Source organism: Mustelus asterias, chromosome 25, assembly GCF_964213995.1.
Source record: "Mustelus asterias chromosome 25, sMusAst1.hap1.1, whole genome shotgun sequence".
Lineage (NCBI taxonomy): Eukaryota > Metazoa > Chordata > Chondrichthyes > Carcharhiniformes > Triakidae > Mustelus > Mustelus asterias.
This window is the reverse complement of record NC_135825.1, coordinates 12,653,487-12,669,676: the sequence shown is the minus strand read 5'-3', so window position 1 is coordinate 12,669,676 and position 16,190 is coordinate 12,653,487. Positions and strand designations below refer to the sequence as shown.

At 44.8% G+C, this 16,190-nt stretch overlaps 1 protein-coding gene across 1 annotated transcript in view; it reads right to left on the bottom strand.

Annotated features, from left to right (window-relative positions):
- LOC144511711 (polymeric immunoglobulin receptor-like) overlaps positions 1 to 15,614 on the bottom strand; it is a 67,150-nt gene extending 51,536 nt beyond the window's left edge. The window contains exons 1-4 of the mRNA XM_078241937.1: positions 15,560 to 15,614; positions 7,626 to 7,961; positions 7,137 to 7,173; positions 1,996 to 2,096 (exon numbers count right to left, since the gene is read on the bottom strand). Of these exons, the coding sequence (XP_078098063.1) occupies positions 1,996 to 2,096; positions 7,137 to 7,173; positions 7,626 to 7,961; positions 15,560 to 15,599 (514 nt within the window). The 5' untranslated portion in view covers positions 15,600 to 15,614. The remainder of the gene's footprint in view (positions 1 to 1,995; positions 2,097 to 7,136; positions 7,174 to 7,625; positions 7,962 to 15,559) is intronic.
- Positions 15,615 to 16,190: the final 576 nt, after the last annotated feature.

Here is a 16,190-nt window from a genome sequence, read left to right as displayed (position 1 = left end):
AGCAATATTAAAGAAGAAATACATTGAATCAGTGAATCTATGGTGCAGAAGGAGGTCATTCAGCCCATCAAGTCTGCACCAACTCTGTGACAGGGTTACTCACCCAGGCCCTATCCCCGCAACCCCACTGCTAATCCCCAAGTCTACACATCTTTGGACACTGAGGGGCAATTTAGCATGGCCAATCCATCTAATTTGCACACCTTTGGAGTGTGGGAAGGAGCTGGCGCACCCGGAGGGAGCACATACAGACGCAGGGAGAACCTGCAGACTCCACGCAATCACCCGAGGCTGGAATTGGACCCGGGTCCCTGGTGCTGTGAGGCAGCAGTGCTAACCGCCGTGCCACCATGCCTTGAGTGTGAAGTACCTCGGAGTATCAGGGTACAGAGGACGCTGCGTAAACAGAATCCCTTTTTGTTTTCTTTGGAATTGCCTGATTCAATTGTTTTAATTGAATCTCGCTCTGAAATGGGTGACAAGTCGACAAATTGCGAACAGTTCTGCACGTGATTATTCATCAGCTAATTTAATAATGGCAGTTCTATTTGCAAAGGGATCATCTGATATTTGATAGCTCACTCATACATCCTGCTTTCGAAAAATTATAATTGTTCCACTTCTTTCTCCAGTACCAAACTGGAGTCTTGATTCTCAGCACACAAAAGAGAGAGAAAATACAGACAAGAAGTCCTTTTAATTAAGAAATAAAATCACCTTTGTGTTGCTAAAATGACTCCCAAGCATTTTTAAAATCATCAGCAAGGAACAATAAACATTGCTATGTGCCACATACAAATTGCCACGATGTTACTCGCAATCCTGTCACTATTATGCTGCGCTGAATAGACACTGCAACAGAGTTCCTATTCTTCCAAAGAGATAAAGGAAGTACCGTCACCCTTGGCTCACTGCTTCACTGAGCCTGGTGCCAGGTTAAAATGAAAATACACGGAGATTTCTGCCGTTGCAAAATGTACATTCTGTTGACATGCAGATGGAGGTCGGTCGGAAGGCTAGCATTTATTGCAAGGGGGCTGGCGTGTAAAAGTAGAGAAGTGCTGTTGCAATTGTGTAGGGTGTCGCTGAGACCACATCTGGAGTGTTGTGTCCACTTTTTGGTCTCCTTATTTGAGGAAGGATGTGGCGGCATTGGAGGCCGTTCGGAGGAGGTTCACCAGATTGATTCCGGGGATTCTCCCTGTGTCTGCGTGGGTTTCCTCCGGGTGCTCCAGTATCCTCCCACAGTCCAAAGATGTGCGTGATAGGTGGATTGGCCATGCTAAATTGCCCCTTAGTGTCAGGGGGACTGGCTAGGGTAAGTGCATGGGGTCATGGGGATAGGGCCTGGGTGGGGTTGTGGTCGGTGCAGACTCAATGGGCCAAATGGCCTCCTTCTGCACTGTATGATTCTATGATTCTATGAAAGGGTTGACACAAGAGGAGAGATTAAACAGTTTGGGCTTATACGCGCTGTAGTTTAGAAGGATAAGATGGGATTGGATCGAGGTAGATAAAGTACTAAAAGGGATTGGTAGAGTAATTGTAGACTGAATGTTTCCCATTGTGGGGCAATCTGGAACAAGAGGTCACAGGTATAGGTTGAGAGGCGATAGAGTTAAAACTGAGATGAGGAGGAACTGCTTCTCGCAGAGGGTGGTGAATTTGTGGAACTCGCTGCCCCATAGCGTGGTGGAATCTGATAGATATATTTCTCATAAAAAGAAGGGTTAAAGGGATACGGGGAACAGGTGGGGAGATGGATTTAAGGGAAAGATCAGCCATGATCTGATTGAATGGCGGAGCAGGCTTGAAGGGCTGAATTGCCTACTTCTGCTCCTAATTCCAATGTTCCCATGTTCCTATGGCCTCGACGGGTGTGATTTGTTAAAGGTCTCTCTCCAGGTGTTCTTTTTCCTATGTTGCAGTTGGGTCTGTTTGCCTGATGGGATCCGTTTTAGCTGTGTGAAAATTGCTTTTTAATTCAGAGCTTACCGTTATATTTGTGCTTTCTTATTTTTCTGATGACGAGGATCACAAGCCCGAGAAGCATCACCGTCAAAATTCCAAAGATTAGTCCGAGTGTCAGGAAAAGTCTGGGCGGTTAGCGGATAAACAGTGAGAAACCATGTGAGTATAGGCAGGCATGCAATCAGCCACGCATGGGCCAAGGCATGTAAACATGTACAATAACGCAACAGTTTTCAATATCTGCCAGTTTGTTTCTATTTGATCATGGGATGTGGTTGGCTGAGGCATTTATTGCCCAGCCCCAATTGCCCTTGAGAAGGTGGGACAACTGTTGCTTCTTCACACCATCAAGTCTTGCCCTTGTTGTCTTTGTCTCCTATCATTTACATTCTAACTATGTTGCATTTCTTTCCAGTCCATCACGGATAACTTGGATCTCTCAGCCGAACCTCAGTAGGTGAACAGGGGAAAACTCTGGAGAGAAAGCGCACCCTTTCTTTAAAAAGATAAACCAATCCTCTTTCCAATTTCCTTACTTTTCTGAGCCTCTCGAACAATAGGGCAGGGCAGTCAGTTGTAAATGTTTTATACAACTGGGCAAACGCAAGAACAACGATTTGAATTTATATAGCACCTTTAATATTGTAAAATTATCTAAGGCTTTTCACAGACATATTATCAGACCAACTTTCCACTGAGTCACATGGTGAGACCTCAGGACAGGTAACCAACTGCTCAGGTAAGAGCAACTTAGAAGAGGAGAGTTTTAAAGAGATAGAAAGTGTTAGGGAAGAAATTACAGAATTTAGGTTCTAGGACGCCACTGATCGAGTGAAAGAAATTTGAATTCCTGGCACAATTTTGGTTGTGAATATTAATGTAACGGTAACGAAAGTAATTTTGGTGTTGACTATAATATGATCTTGCTTCTTACCATCATGGCGTGTGAAAATTCTAAGGATTAAGTGGTCATAAAATTAAGTTTAAAGTTTATTTATTAGTGTCCCAAGTAGCTTACATTAACACTGCAATGAAGTTACTGGGAAAATCCCCCAGTCGCCACACTCCGGTGCCTGTTCGGGTACACTGAGGGAGAATTTAGCACGGCCAATGCACCTAACCAGCACGTCTTTCGGACTGTGGGAGGAAGCCGGAGCACCCGGATGAAACCCACGCAGACACGGGGAGAACGTGAAAACTCCACACAGACAGTGACCCGAACTGGGAATCGAACCTGGGTCTCTGACGCTGTGAGGCAGCAGTGCTAACCATTGTGCCATCTTGTAAACGCAAAACTGAACCACCTCATGCAAATGGTTAGAATTTGGAAAATATTGCAATATAAACAACGCACAACATGCTTTTCTAACAGGAATAAACATTCCAAATCCCTCTAGGGATTTTTTCCACAGCATACCCATGCCCCTGTTGTCATCCAATTGATAGAGATTGACTACAATTATTGGCTATGATTTGGGCGGCACGGTGGCACAATGGCTAGCACTGCTGCTTCATAGCACCAGAGATCTGGGTTCGATTCTGGCCTTGGGTGACTGTCTGTGTGGAGTTTGCACATTCTCCCCCTGTCTGCATGGGTTTCCTCCAGGTGCTCCAGTTTTCTCCCACACTTTGAAGATGCGTGGGTTAAGTGGATTGGCCATGCTAAATTGCCCCTTAGAATCAGGAGAACTAACAGGTTTACGGGGATAAGGCCTGGGTGGGATTGTTGTCGGTGTGGGCTGAATGGCCTCTCTCTGCACTGAAGGGATTCTATGATTCTATTAATCAACAACTCTATTATCATTATATCGTGTGATGGCCAGGATGGTAGAAGGCAAGCTAGGTGGGTTTCAGTCATTCCTTTTTTTTCTAGCAATTCCTATGTTCTTAAGTTCAGCACCCCCATCACAGGCACAACATGAAAACTGAGTGTATATTATCATAGAATCCCAACAGTACAGAAGGAGGCCATTCGGACCATTGAATCTGTACCGACCACAATCCCATCCAGGCCCTATTCCCGTAACCCCACATATTTACCCTGCAAATCCCCCTGACACTAGGGTCAATTTAGCATGGCCAATCAGCCTAACCAGTATTGACTGCACCGTCTTTAACTAACTCTGATAAATAGCGAGCAAACCCCAAAACTGTCTTCCTTTTGCATTCATAAAACAATCAAGAGCTTATTACTTTGTCGCTTAGATAGAGTAGCAAAGACTCCCAGTCTGACTCGCACTTGGTCACCCCTCAGTCATGTGGAGGATAGTACTCGTTACAGAAATGTTGGATGACACTGAAATGCAGAGAAATGCACCTCAATCAACATGTGTCCCACAGAATGGTCTCGCCATTGCAAACTGTGATGAGGTGCTGCTGAGCAGAGTTATGGTAAAGATTACAAGTGGTTTTGGGCGAGAACATTCAATTATTTCAGTTCTAGAAATGTGGTTGGTGTGCAAAATACTGCACGAAAAGTGTGGTACGAAGGTTCCATTTCCCTAAAGCTGTTGGTTAAACATGCAGTAAATATAAATTAACATCTGCATTTTCCAAAAATTCAATTCTGCCATTTAATTTTTTTTTCTGGTTTCTCTTTCAATGCCCATCCTTGTTTTCAAATTTCCCCATGACCTCCTGCCTCAATGTCTCAGTATCTCCTCAAACCCTACAAAGGCGGCATGGTGGCACAGTGGTTAGCACTGCTGCCTCAAAGCACGAGGGTTCGATTCCCGCCTTGGGAGACTGTCTGCGGGCAGTTTGCACATTCTCCCCCGTGTCTGCGTGGGTTTCCTCCGGGTGCTCAGGTTTCCTCCCACAGTCCAAAGATATGCAGTTTAGGTGGATTTGCCATGCTAATTTGTCCTTTAATGTCCAAAGATGTGTACGTTAGGTGGATTGGCCATGCCAAATTGTCCCTTGGTGTCCAAAAATGAGTGAGTTAGGTGGATTGGCCATGCTAAATTGTCCCTCAATGTCCCAAGATGTGTAGGTTAGGTGGATTGGTCATGCTAAATTGTCCCTTAATGTCCCAAGATGTGTAGGTTAGGTGGATTGGCCATACTAAATTGTCCCTTAATGTCCCAAGATGTGTAGCTTAGGTGGATTGGCCATGCTAAATTGTCCCTTAATGTCCCAAGATGTGTAGCTTAGGTGGATTGGCCATACTAAATTGTCTCTTAGTATTCAAAGATGTGCGGGTTAGGTGGATTGGCCATGGTAAATGCACGGGGGTGCAGAGTTAGGGCAGGGGGTGGGCCTGGGTAAGATGCTTTTTCGGAGAGTCAGTGCAGACTTGATGGACCGAATGGCCTCCTTCTGCACTGTAGGGATTCTATGATTCTTTGAACCTTCCAAGATATCTGCATTTCTAAGAATCTGGCCTCTGAGCATCCCTCATTTTAATTGCTCCCCCACTGGTGGCCATGGGCTGCCTGTGCCCCAAGCTCCGGAATTCCCTCCATACAGCTCTCTGTCTCTCTACCTCCCTTTACACCTTTAAGATGCTTATTTTGGCCAAATATTTGCTTATATCAAAGCCAAATTGTGCTTGATAATGCTCCTGTGAAGACATTGTGTAAACCAACCGTACAGGACTGGGAGGTTGTATGAAAGAAAAATGTGTTTTAATTTATGAAACTGTTCTTGAATCCAACTCAAACTAATTGAAAGATGATCTCTTTTACTTGTATACTATCAACTATAAACACTCTCAAAATCCAGAACTGAACTGGACCAGTCACATGAATATTGTGGTTACAAGAGTAGGCTAGTGGTTGGGAATGCTGAGGTGAGTAACTGTCAGTCCAGCATCTACAAGGCACAAGTCCACAATATTTGAGGAACTTGATACATTCAGGGCAAGACAACCTGCTTGATTGGCACCCCATTCACCACCTTAAACGTTCACTCCCTCTACCACCCATGCAAGTGCCATCAGTGTGTACCACCTACAAGATGCCCTGCAGGAAATCACCAAGGCTCCTGCGACAGCAACTTCCAACCCTGTGACCTCTACCACCTAGAAGGACAAGAGCAGCAGATGCATGGGAAAACCACCATATGAAACCCCTCCTCCAAGCCACATGCCATCCTGACTTGGAAACATATTGCCATCCCTTCATTGTCACTGGGTCTAGAGCCTGGAACTCCCTCCCTAACAGCATTGTGGGTATACTTACACCAAACATACCGCAGTGATTCAAGAAGGTGGTTCATCACCATCCCCCCGCTGACCCCAACACCTTCACAAGGGTAGTTAGGAATGGGCAACAAATGCTGCGCTAGCCAGCAACATTCACATCCCTGGAAGGAATACATTTAAAATGATACTCAAAAGGTTTGTGTTTGAGTAATCTTAGTCCAGTCCACCCATTATTCAGCATTCGTTGACCATTCAGTTAAGTTAGGTCACCAATGGCTGCTGGGGGCAAATGGAATTGGTGAGATAGGAAGTTGTCCTCAGAGTCTAAGAAGATGAAATTCCTCAGCACAGTCACTTCATCAGGAAAATTATTCAACGTGAGAACCAGGGGGCGATTTTGCACTGGATGCAAATCCTGTCATGGCTGCTAACTCTTCCAAGAGGGCCATAATGGCTGGGAGATCTTCCCCACCCCCCGTCAGCAACGTAATCAGGCATGAAGACATGAAACTAATTCCCATCAATTTAAATACATTTAAATTAGCAGAAAAGTTTTTTGCCGTCCCCATATCATTGCTTCTGCTGGCTTGACATCACGCCGACAGGAATCATGATTGGTTTCCAAAAATGACCAGATTGGGGGCTCAGAGATGCGTTTAGCCCCCAGGTGGTGACAGGAGCAGCTGGGCACTGCCCCCTCCCCATCCCCTGGCACCCTGGCACCACCCTGATGTGGAACTATATTGCCATTCCTTCACTGGATCAAAGTCTTTACTCCCTCTCTAACAGCACTGTGGGTGTACCTACACCACATGGATTGCAGCAGTTCATGAGTACAGCTCACCATCACCTTCTCAAGGGCAATTAGCAATGGGCAATAAATGCTGGCCAAGCCAGTAATGCCCACATCTCATAAAAAAATCTTACAAATGCTGCGAGAACATTTCTGATTATTACACTTGCGCAGTCATATTTTTAAAAATGCTCAAAGTACGCCAGTTCAAATACATTGGCCATTTACCTTAGTCTTTCCTTGTCCTTTGCAAATGGCTTCGGAGCTATTCGAAATGAAGTATAAAAATATCATTTGATTATTTGCTATCCTCATGTTACAGATTCACCAGCAAGATACATTTGCAGTGATTACTCATTGAAATTCTGCATTAAGTAGAACGATCAAAGCACAACACATGGGGTGGGATTCTCCGCCCTCGTTCGCCCCAAAACCGGAGAATCCCATCCCAGGTCAATGGACATTTGCGTGGTCCGCCCCCCTGCCCACTACAATTCCTGTGGTGGGTGGGACGGGAGAATCCCCCCCCCCCAATGGTTTTACAATATTGTCCTAATTTTTAACATTTTAACATTGGACTGAGAAACCAGGATCTTGGACAATTGACAAAATATACAATTAAGTCTGCATTAAATTATATAAACCTGTTGTATAATATAAATATGTCATTAAATTCTTAAATATACACACACAAATAAACATGTATTTGTGCCCTACCTTGATTTACTTTAAGTTCTGTGGAACTTAGTAGATCCAGAATGTGGGGTCTCTCTATTCCACACCAGTACCAGCCCTTATCGTTTTGTGTTATTCGCTCCATATCAACTATAAGTTCTCCTTTTGCATTGTTAGCTTGAATTTTTATTCTGCCATCGTGGCTTTTCATCTCATGGTTTTGGGTTTGCACTAAAACAGTACAGCTCCTCCGGTAAAAGCCTCTGCACCAGTACTTCTGATAATCATGATAAGATGTGTCGAACCGGCATTTGAATTGGACTGTTCCTCCCACTGTCGCAACTTTTTCACTTGGCCCAGTTATTGAAGCGTAAGTAACTGTAAGTGTGAAAATACCATACATTTTAAAATACAATAATTTTACACTTCCGAGAAATGTAAGAAAATTAATGTTCCCTTCTCTCTAAGCATGCCACTCATTTTCATTTTCTGGAACCTTCTCTGGTGTTTTGTTGGTTTTCCACTCTTTCATCCTCTCTGAGTGGCTCCTTCATTGATCTTTCTGGAACTCTCTTGTTTATCTCATTGGCTTTTATTCACTGACTGCACTCTTCATAGAATCCCCACAGTACAGAAGGAGGCCATTCGGCCCATCGAGTCTGCACCGACTCTCCAACAGAGCATCTTACCCACGCCCGTCCCCACCCCTGTCCTCGTAACCCCACACATTCACCTTGGTCAATCCACCTCACCTGTACATCTTTGGATTGTGGGAGGAAACCGGAGCACCTGGAGGAAACCCACGCAGACACGGGGAGAAAGTGCAGACTCCACACAGTCACCCGAGGCCAGAATCGAGCTCGGGTCCCTGGCTCTGTGAGGCAGCAGTGCTAACAACTGTGCCACCCACTTGCTTCAGTGTTCCCCATTTTAGCTACTTGATTGTTAGCACTTTACTGAGTTTGTTTCTTCCACATTTTTAATAACAAAGATGCAACAAAAAGTAAGCACCAGTTTGACAAAGGGGATTTGGATCAGGCAGAAGATGCCAGGCAGGGATGGGGAAAGGCCTACTGTTACATTCCAAATTGCCGTGGATTTCAGAGGAACTGGGGGTGGAGTCCTGATTGGAATGTCTGGGGGTAGAATTTGCCCTACGATCCAAAGTCATCTTCTGGACCTGTGGAAGTTATAACAGGTCTAGAGTGGCAAACATGCCCAATATGTGTACATGAAAGATCATACATGGGTGAGACCGAAGGGGGATATATAAATTTAGAGAGAAGTGAGAGGCCAGGTGTTCGAACAGTGAACATATTTTTTTGAGATTTGGATAATGTTTAAATTTATAGTTTATTTATTAGTGCCACAAGTAATCTTACATTAACACTGCAATTAAGTTAGTGTGAAAATCCCCTAGTCGCCACACTCCGGCGCCTGTTCAGGTATACTGAGGGAGAATTTAGCATGGCCAATGCAACTAACCAGCATGTCTTTCAGACTTTCAGAGAGGAAACTGGAGTTCCCGGAGGAAACCCACGCAGACACGGGGAGAATGTGCAAACTCCGCACAGACAGTGACCCAAGCCTGGAATCGAACCCGGGTCCGTGGTGCTGTGAGGCAGCAGTGTTAACCACTGTGCCACCGTGCTGCCCCTAAGATACAGGAGCAGATAAGGTATGGAGAAAGTGATGAGAAGGTAGAGTTTGGTCCCGGAGTTAAAGGTGGAAGGTTCATGAGAGTTATTGTGTTATTGTGCAGGGGTATTGAGAGTACCGTCAGGTGTATCGATGCGAATGCTAAAATGAGGCACAGATCTGTGAGGACAACTGATTTCCTTCACATAGATCCCGATGTTTCTCCCATTTAATTTTGAAAAGCACAGCTGGGAGCAAAAAATCTAATACTCTCAAATTTGAGTGAGTTTGTCTGCCTTATGCTCCAAATCTTTTGCACCACTCTACTGTAACATTGGACTTTTGGTGTGAGGCATGCGGAATAATTGCAGCACTGAAGGACTTCATTCAGCCCATCATGACAATTCTGGCTCCCTGTGAGAACAACTCAGCTAGTCCTCCACCTCCACGCTGACCTCATAGTCCTGCAATTTTTTTCTAATCAGATAGTTACCCAATTTCCTTTTGGAAACTATGATTGAATCTGCCTCCACCAGCTGTCAACTGGTGCACCCCAGATCCCAACCACTCACTGCGTAAACATGGTTCATGCCATGTCATTCAGCCATTCATCAACGTTTGCACCAATGGGTACAATTTCTCCACTTGTGCTCTGTCGAGACCCCTCATGATTTTGAGCACCTCTTCTCAATCTCCTCTAAGCAGAACCTTCTCCAATTTATCCATGCGACTGAAGTCACTAATCCCTGGGAACATTCTTGTTAATGTTCTCTGCATTCTTTCCAGCATCTCCCTGTCCTTTCCAAAGTGTGGCTCCCGGAATTGGACTTGAATTGAGGCTGCACCAGTGTTTCCCAGAGGTTGACCATAACCTTCTTGCTGTGGTACATTATGCCTGGAATTAAAGAGATCAGGATCCTGTATGGCCTTTCAACCGCTTCCTCAATCAACATTGTCACATGATTTGTGCTCATTTACCCCCAGGTCCTATGCTCCTGTAAGACCATAAGACATAGGAACAGAATTAGGCCACTCGGCCCATCGCGTCTACTCCGCCATTCAATCATGGCTGACATTTTTCTCATCCCCATTCTCCTACCTTTTCCTCATAACTCCTGATCCCCTTATTAATAAAGAACCTATCTATCTCTGTCTTCAAGACACTCAATTACCTGGCCCCCACAGCCTTCTGCGGCAAAGAGTTCCACAGATTCACCACTCTGGCTGAAGAAATTCCTCCTCATCTCTGTTTTAAAGGATCGTCCCTTTCACCTGAGGTAGTGCCCTCTGGTTCTAATTTTTCCTCCTAGTGGAAACATCCTCTCCACGTCCACTCTATCCATGCCTCACAGTATCTGTAAGTTTCAATAAGATCCCCCCCTCAACCTTCTAAACTCCAACGAGTACAGACCCAGAGTCCTCAACCGTTCCTCATGCGACAAGCTCTTCATCCCAGGGATCATTCTTGTGAACCTCGTCTGGACCCTTTCCAAGGCCAACATATCCTTCCAATACAGGGCCCAAAACTGCTCACAATACTCCAAATGGGGTCTGACCAGAGCCTTATACAGCCTCAGAAGTACATCCCTATTCTTGAGTTCTAGCCTTCTCGACATGAATGCTAACATTGCATTTGCCTTCCTAACTGCTGACTGAACCTGCACGTTAACCTTAAGAGAATCTTGAACAAGGACTCCCAATTTCGTTTGTGATTTCTGATTTCCTAAACATTTCCCCATTTAGAACATAGACTATGGCTCCAATCCACCTTCCAAAGTGCATAACCTCACACTTTTCCACATTGTATTCCACCTGCCACTTCTTTGCCCACTCTCCTAACCAGTCCACGTCCTTCTGCAGCCCCCCTGCTTCCTCAATATGACCTGTCCCTTTACATATCTTTGTATCATCTGCAAACTTAGCAACAGTGCCTTCAGTTCCTGCGTTATCTTTCGAACTGTATTCTTTATTTTACGTTGTCTCTCTTTGTTCTTCTTCCCAAAACGAATCACTTCCCACTTTTCTGCCTTAAATTTCATTTGTCGCTTGCCTGCCCCTTTCACCACAACATCTCTGTCTTATTGATGTCTATCACTATCCTCCTCACAGTTTACAATGCTTCCAAGTTTTGTGTTCATCTGCAACTTTTGAAATTGTGCTTGTCGCAACTAAATCTGGGTCATTAATATAAAATCAAAAAATGTAGTGAGTTAATGTTGACCACTGGGAAACCCCACTATATACCTTCCTCCAATTCGTTAAATAACTTAGAAAATCATGGAAAAATCATGGAAGATCATGGAAAATCACGTTCCTTTAACTGTTCACCACTGCCCTGTTCCCCGTCACTCACTATCTATGCTGCCAGTGCGCATTGATCTGGCTAAGTTCTCCCTCAGTGTACCCAAACAGGCACCGGAGTGTGGCGACTAGGGGATTTTCACAGTAACTTCACTGCAGTGTTGACACTAATAAATAAACTTAAACTTAAACTTAATTAAAATTGCTGATAAGCCTGTTTACATTGCACTTTATCCAGCTGAGAGATGGGTGAGAAGGTACGTTGTAGCAGGACGTAAGACTTCAGACGAATAGGAGAAAAGGGCTGAAGCCATCTTGCTGTGAAGAAGGGACTGGAACTAATATAGTGGAAGCAGAGTTCGGTGGGAGGGAGGGAGCAGAGACAGATCCAGAATGATTGATCTGGCTCTGAGGGAAGAGACCCGAGGGTTGGGGTGGAAAGAGTGGGAAGAAACGAAACAGCAAAGAATTGGTGCATTTTTACAGTTTTTGTGGGGAAGTGCACCGAGAAGGCTTTGCTTGGTGTGGTCTAGAACATTGTGGTGGTGTTTTGCAGAACGGTTTGTTCCTTCTGAAGCATTCTCAGATTTCCTCTTATTGGGTTCAACAAACAAGAAGTGAGACTGTTTGTGTAGTCGATTATAACATTCACATCCGTGTTGGAGTCAGACGTTGATGTGCCAGACTGTAATAATGGCTGGTGAATGTACTGTCACAGGCTAACATGGCCTATGAGAAGGTACAATCTGAGGAGTTTGCAGGAGCACCAGAGAACGGTGTATTATCTGCACTTTCTAAGGCAGTCCCACTGGATTGAGGATGACTTGTTTCCACTTTGGTTCCATGGGTTTCTGATGGCTGATAAGTCCAGTGTGTGATCTGCAGACTCTGCCACATGTGGGACAGGTGCTGCTCCAACGGTTGGGTAGATGGGTTGTTTGGAGGTTTGTACACTACCTCTGACACCTTAACTTTACCTCTACACATTCCTGACAAAGCCTCTTGATGGGGTGACATGGTGGCACAGTGGTTAGCACTGCTGCTTCACAACGCCAGGGACCCGGGTTCAATTCCAGCCTTGGGTGACTGTGTGAAGCTTGTACATTCTCCCTATGTCTGTGTGGCCTTCTTCCCAAAGGTGTGCAGGTTAGGTGGATTGGCCATGCTAAATTGTGTCTCAGGGTGTGTAGGTTATGGGTATTAGTCGGGTAAATATGTACGGTTATGGGGATAGGGCAGAGGGTGGGCCTGGGTAAGGTGCTCTGTTGGAGAGTCAGCGTAGACGTGATGGGCCAAATGGTCTCTTTCTGCACTGCAGGGATTCTATGATTCGATGAGACATCCTGTGTTATCCTTACAATGCACATTGATGATGTCTCTGGGGTAGTTTCTGTTTGTTTTTTACTTTGTGGTGAGATAGTCCTTGGCTCTGGGATTTTCTGAACCCCCAATGCCGGGTTTGCGATGACAAAGATGGCATGTCGTTGGTCGCTGGCAGGGTCTTCCAGTGGTTAGCACTACTCACAGCGCCAGCGACCCGGGTTCGATTCCTGGCTTGGGTCACTGTCTGTGTGGAGTTACACGTTGTCTGTGTGAGTTTCCTCCGCGTGCTCCGGTTTCCTCCCACAGTCCGAAAGACGTGCTGGTTAGGTGCATTGGCCATGCTAAATCCCCCCCCCCCCGGAACAGGTGCCGGAGTGTGAAAAACTAGGGGATTTTCACAGTAACTTCATTGCAGTGTTAACGTAAGCCTACTTGTGACACTAATAAATAAACTTTATAAACAATGTTTTATGTCCTTCGTACAGTAGAATTGATCCCACTTACATTTAGATGTCAGTGGAAGAGCCAAGAATAATAGAGAAAGTATTGTGAAGACACAATGTATGTGTGTGCCATTCTCTTTAGGCCACAATTGCGACTCATATCTTCTGGTCCACGGGGCTTCCCAGCTGGTTTATGTGGTTGGGCAGGGAAATATGGCAGTGCAAACCATCCAATGCAGGGAGTGGTGGGGGTGGGGTGGGGGGTTCTTTGACGTAATTGTCAGAATTCAATTTCTGGCAGAGGTCTTGGAATACCACGCTGGAAAGGGACGGGAGGGTGTCGGGAGATGGGGGAACATCCCCCCCAGGCAGGTAGAAGGCTGGAATGGAGGCAAAATGGCGTCCTCTGTTTGTTGGTGGTGTTGAGTATATCCCAATGGTGCGAAATATAAACAACGAGGACTTTGCATCTGTCGTACAAATATTTCATTACTTAAAAAAACAGTCTTTAAAATAAATCAGTCAGAACTCTAGTTCAAAGCATGCAATGGTTTCACTGATGAGTTGTACGATTCTGCCTATTTAACTCATAAGGGGTTGAAATTCTCCTGTTAATCAACATGATTATCAGACTGCGTTGCTCAGTTTATATACATGGTGACATGTCTGTACGATCTCCAAAGACAGGGATTTCTCACCTGGTCAGATTTTGTCACCACATCGTCCGTTTGTTGGTGGTTAAAATCTCAACATTATTAATATCGGTTAAAAACTATAAATTTTAGAAACCTTTTTGACTGCTTATAGAGTAGAATCATAGAGTCCCTACAGTGCAGAAGGAGACCATTCAGCCCACCGAACCTGCACTGACCACAATCCCACCCAGGCCCTATTCCCGTAACCCCACATATTTACCCTGTTAATCCCCTGACGCTAGGGTTAATTTAGTATGGCCAATCAACCTAACCAGCACATCTTTTGACTGTGGGAGGAAACCGGAGCACCCAGAGGAAACCCATGCAGACGCGGGGAGAATGTGCAAACTCCTCACAGACAGTGACCCGAGGCCGGAATTGAATTGGGGACTATGGTGCTATGAGGTAGCAATGCTAACCACTGTGCCACCGTGCCACCCTTTAAGTTTAAAAACTTTGCCCTGCTCTGCTTTGGCATTTGTGGAAGTCACAGGGAATGTGGCATTCAACAGATTTCAAATCAAATGATTACAATATAATATCTTACTCCCAATTAATATTCTCATTCATTTTGCAAATACATTGAGATTAAGAAAATTACTGCGTTCTGACACTCATTGATACGACTCAACTGATTTACGAAGTAAAATTTTATGACTAATCAGAATGATGGACTGAACAAGTCGGTTCACTTAAAGAGGTTTGGTGAGCTCAAGGTATAAAGTCCCATTATTACAAATTCAGAAAAACAATCTTGCCTGATCATAAAATTCTCTCCGTCCAGGTCTGAACTCCTAGCCTCACACCAATCAAAACTAAAGGAAATTATTGTTCGATCAGGTGGTTAGAGTTTGTTAAACTGAGATTGAGCTGTATTATTTATTTTGTGAAATAGGAGAGGTATTTTTAAAAATCTTTTTCCCTAAAGACAATTAATGCTGATCTCGAAAAATAACATCGCTTTTCAAAGCAGAAGGATATTTCTCAACAGCTGACTTGATGTCACAAGGTTTTCATTTCGGGCTAGACTGACGCAACTATATATTTCTTTTGCTTTCAACAATCCAAAGGAGAACATAGAATCATAGAATTATACAGCGCAGAAGAGGCCTTTCGAGTCTGCACCGACACATTAGAAACACCTGAACCCCCAGCTAATCCCATCTGCCAGCACTTGGCCCATAGCCCTGAGTGTTATGATGTGCCAAGTGCTTATCCAGGTACTTTTTAAAGGATGTGAGGGCAACCCTCCCTCCCAGGCAGCGCATTCCAGACCGTCACCACCCTCTGGGTATAAAAGCTTTTCCTCACATTTCCCCCTAAACCTCTTGCCCCTCACCTTGAACCTATGTCCCCTCGTGACTGACCCTTCAACTAAGGGGAACAGGTGCTCCATATCCACTCTGTCCACGACCCTCACAATCCTGTACACCTTGATCAAGTCGCCCCTTCTCTGCTCCAATGAAAACAACCCAAGCCTATCCAATCTCTCTTCATAACTTAAATGTTCCATCCCAGGCAGCATCTCCTTTGCACCCCTTCCAGTGCAATCACATCCTTTCAAATACATTCTTACCTGATAGGAAAGCAATGGACAGGAGAAGGGTAGAACCCATTGTTTCAACGTTCTACAATTCCACTTTGCGGACACAGATCTTTACTTCAGTGACCCTGTTTCTGCACTGCAGCATCTAACCAGTCATTTCCTTCCCTTTAGCTCTTGTGAGATCACAATCATGGCAAAAGCTGAGAATAGAAAGGACAGTTTTCAGTTGTGACACCCTCAGACCTTACAGCATGTCTAGTTTGAATAAATAAGTACCACTGCATTCATGGTACAACACTCGGCCGCTATATAAAAGTCTAATTGTTCTCTTAGTGTTGTTTGAAGAATTGGATCAACTGTTTAATTGTTGGGAACAGAACGACTGCTGCAAGCAGTGTCAAAACTGTACAGCTTTTGCAATCTCTATTAAATCATTTAAATTCTGTACATAAGATGTGCTTTGTGATCCAGTTCATTTGCTTCTCGCCATTTTCCTGCTTGGGATAATTTGTCCAAATTCCGATCAGGCACAATTTCGATACCCTTGATTGGAGTTTTCAGAAAACAAAATCCACGCGCTGCGGCTCAGTTGCAGTGTCCTCACATCGGAGTCAGAGAGCTCTGGTTTTCACTCCAGGATCTGAGCACAGAAAGCGAGGCT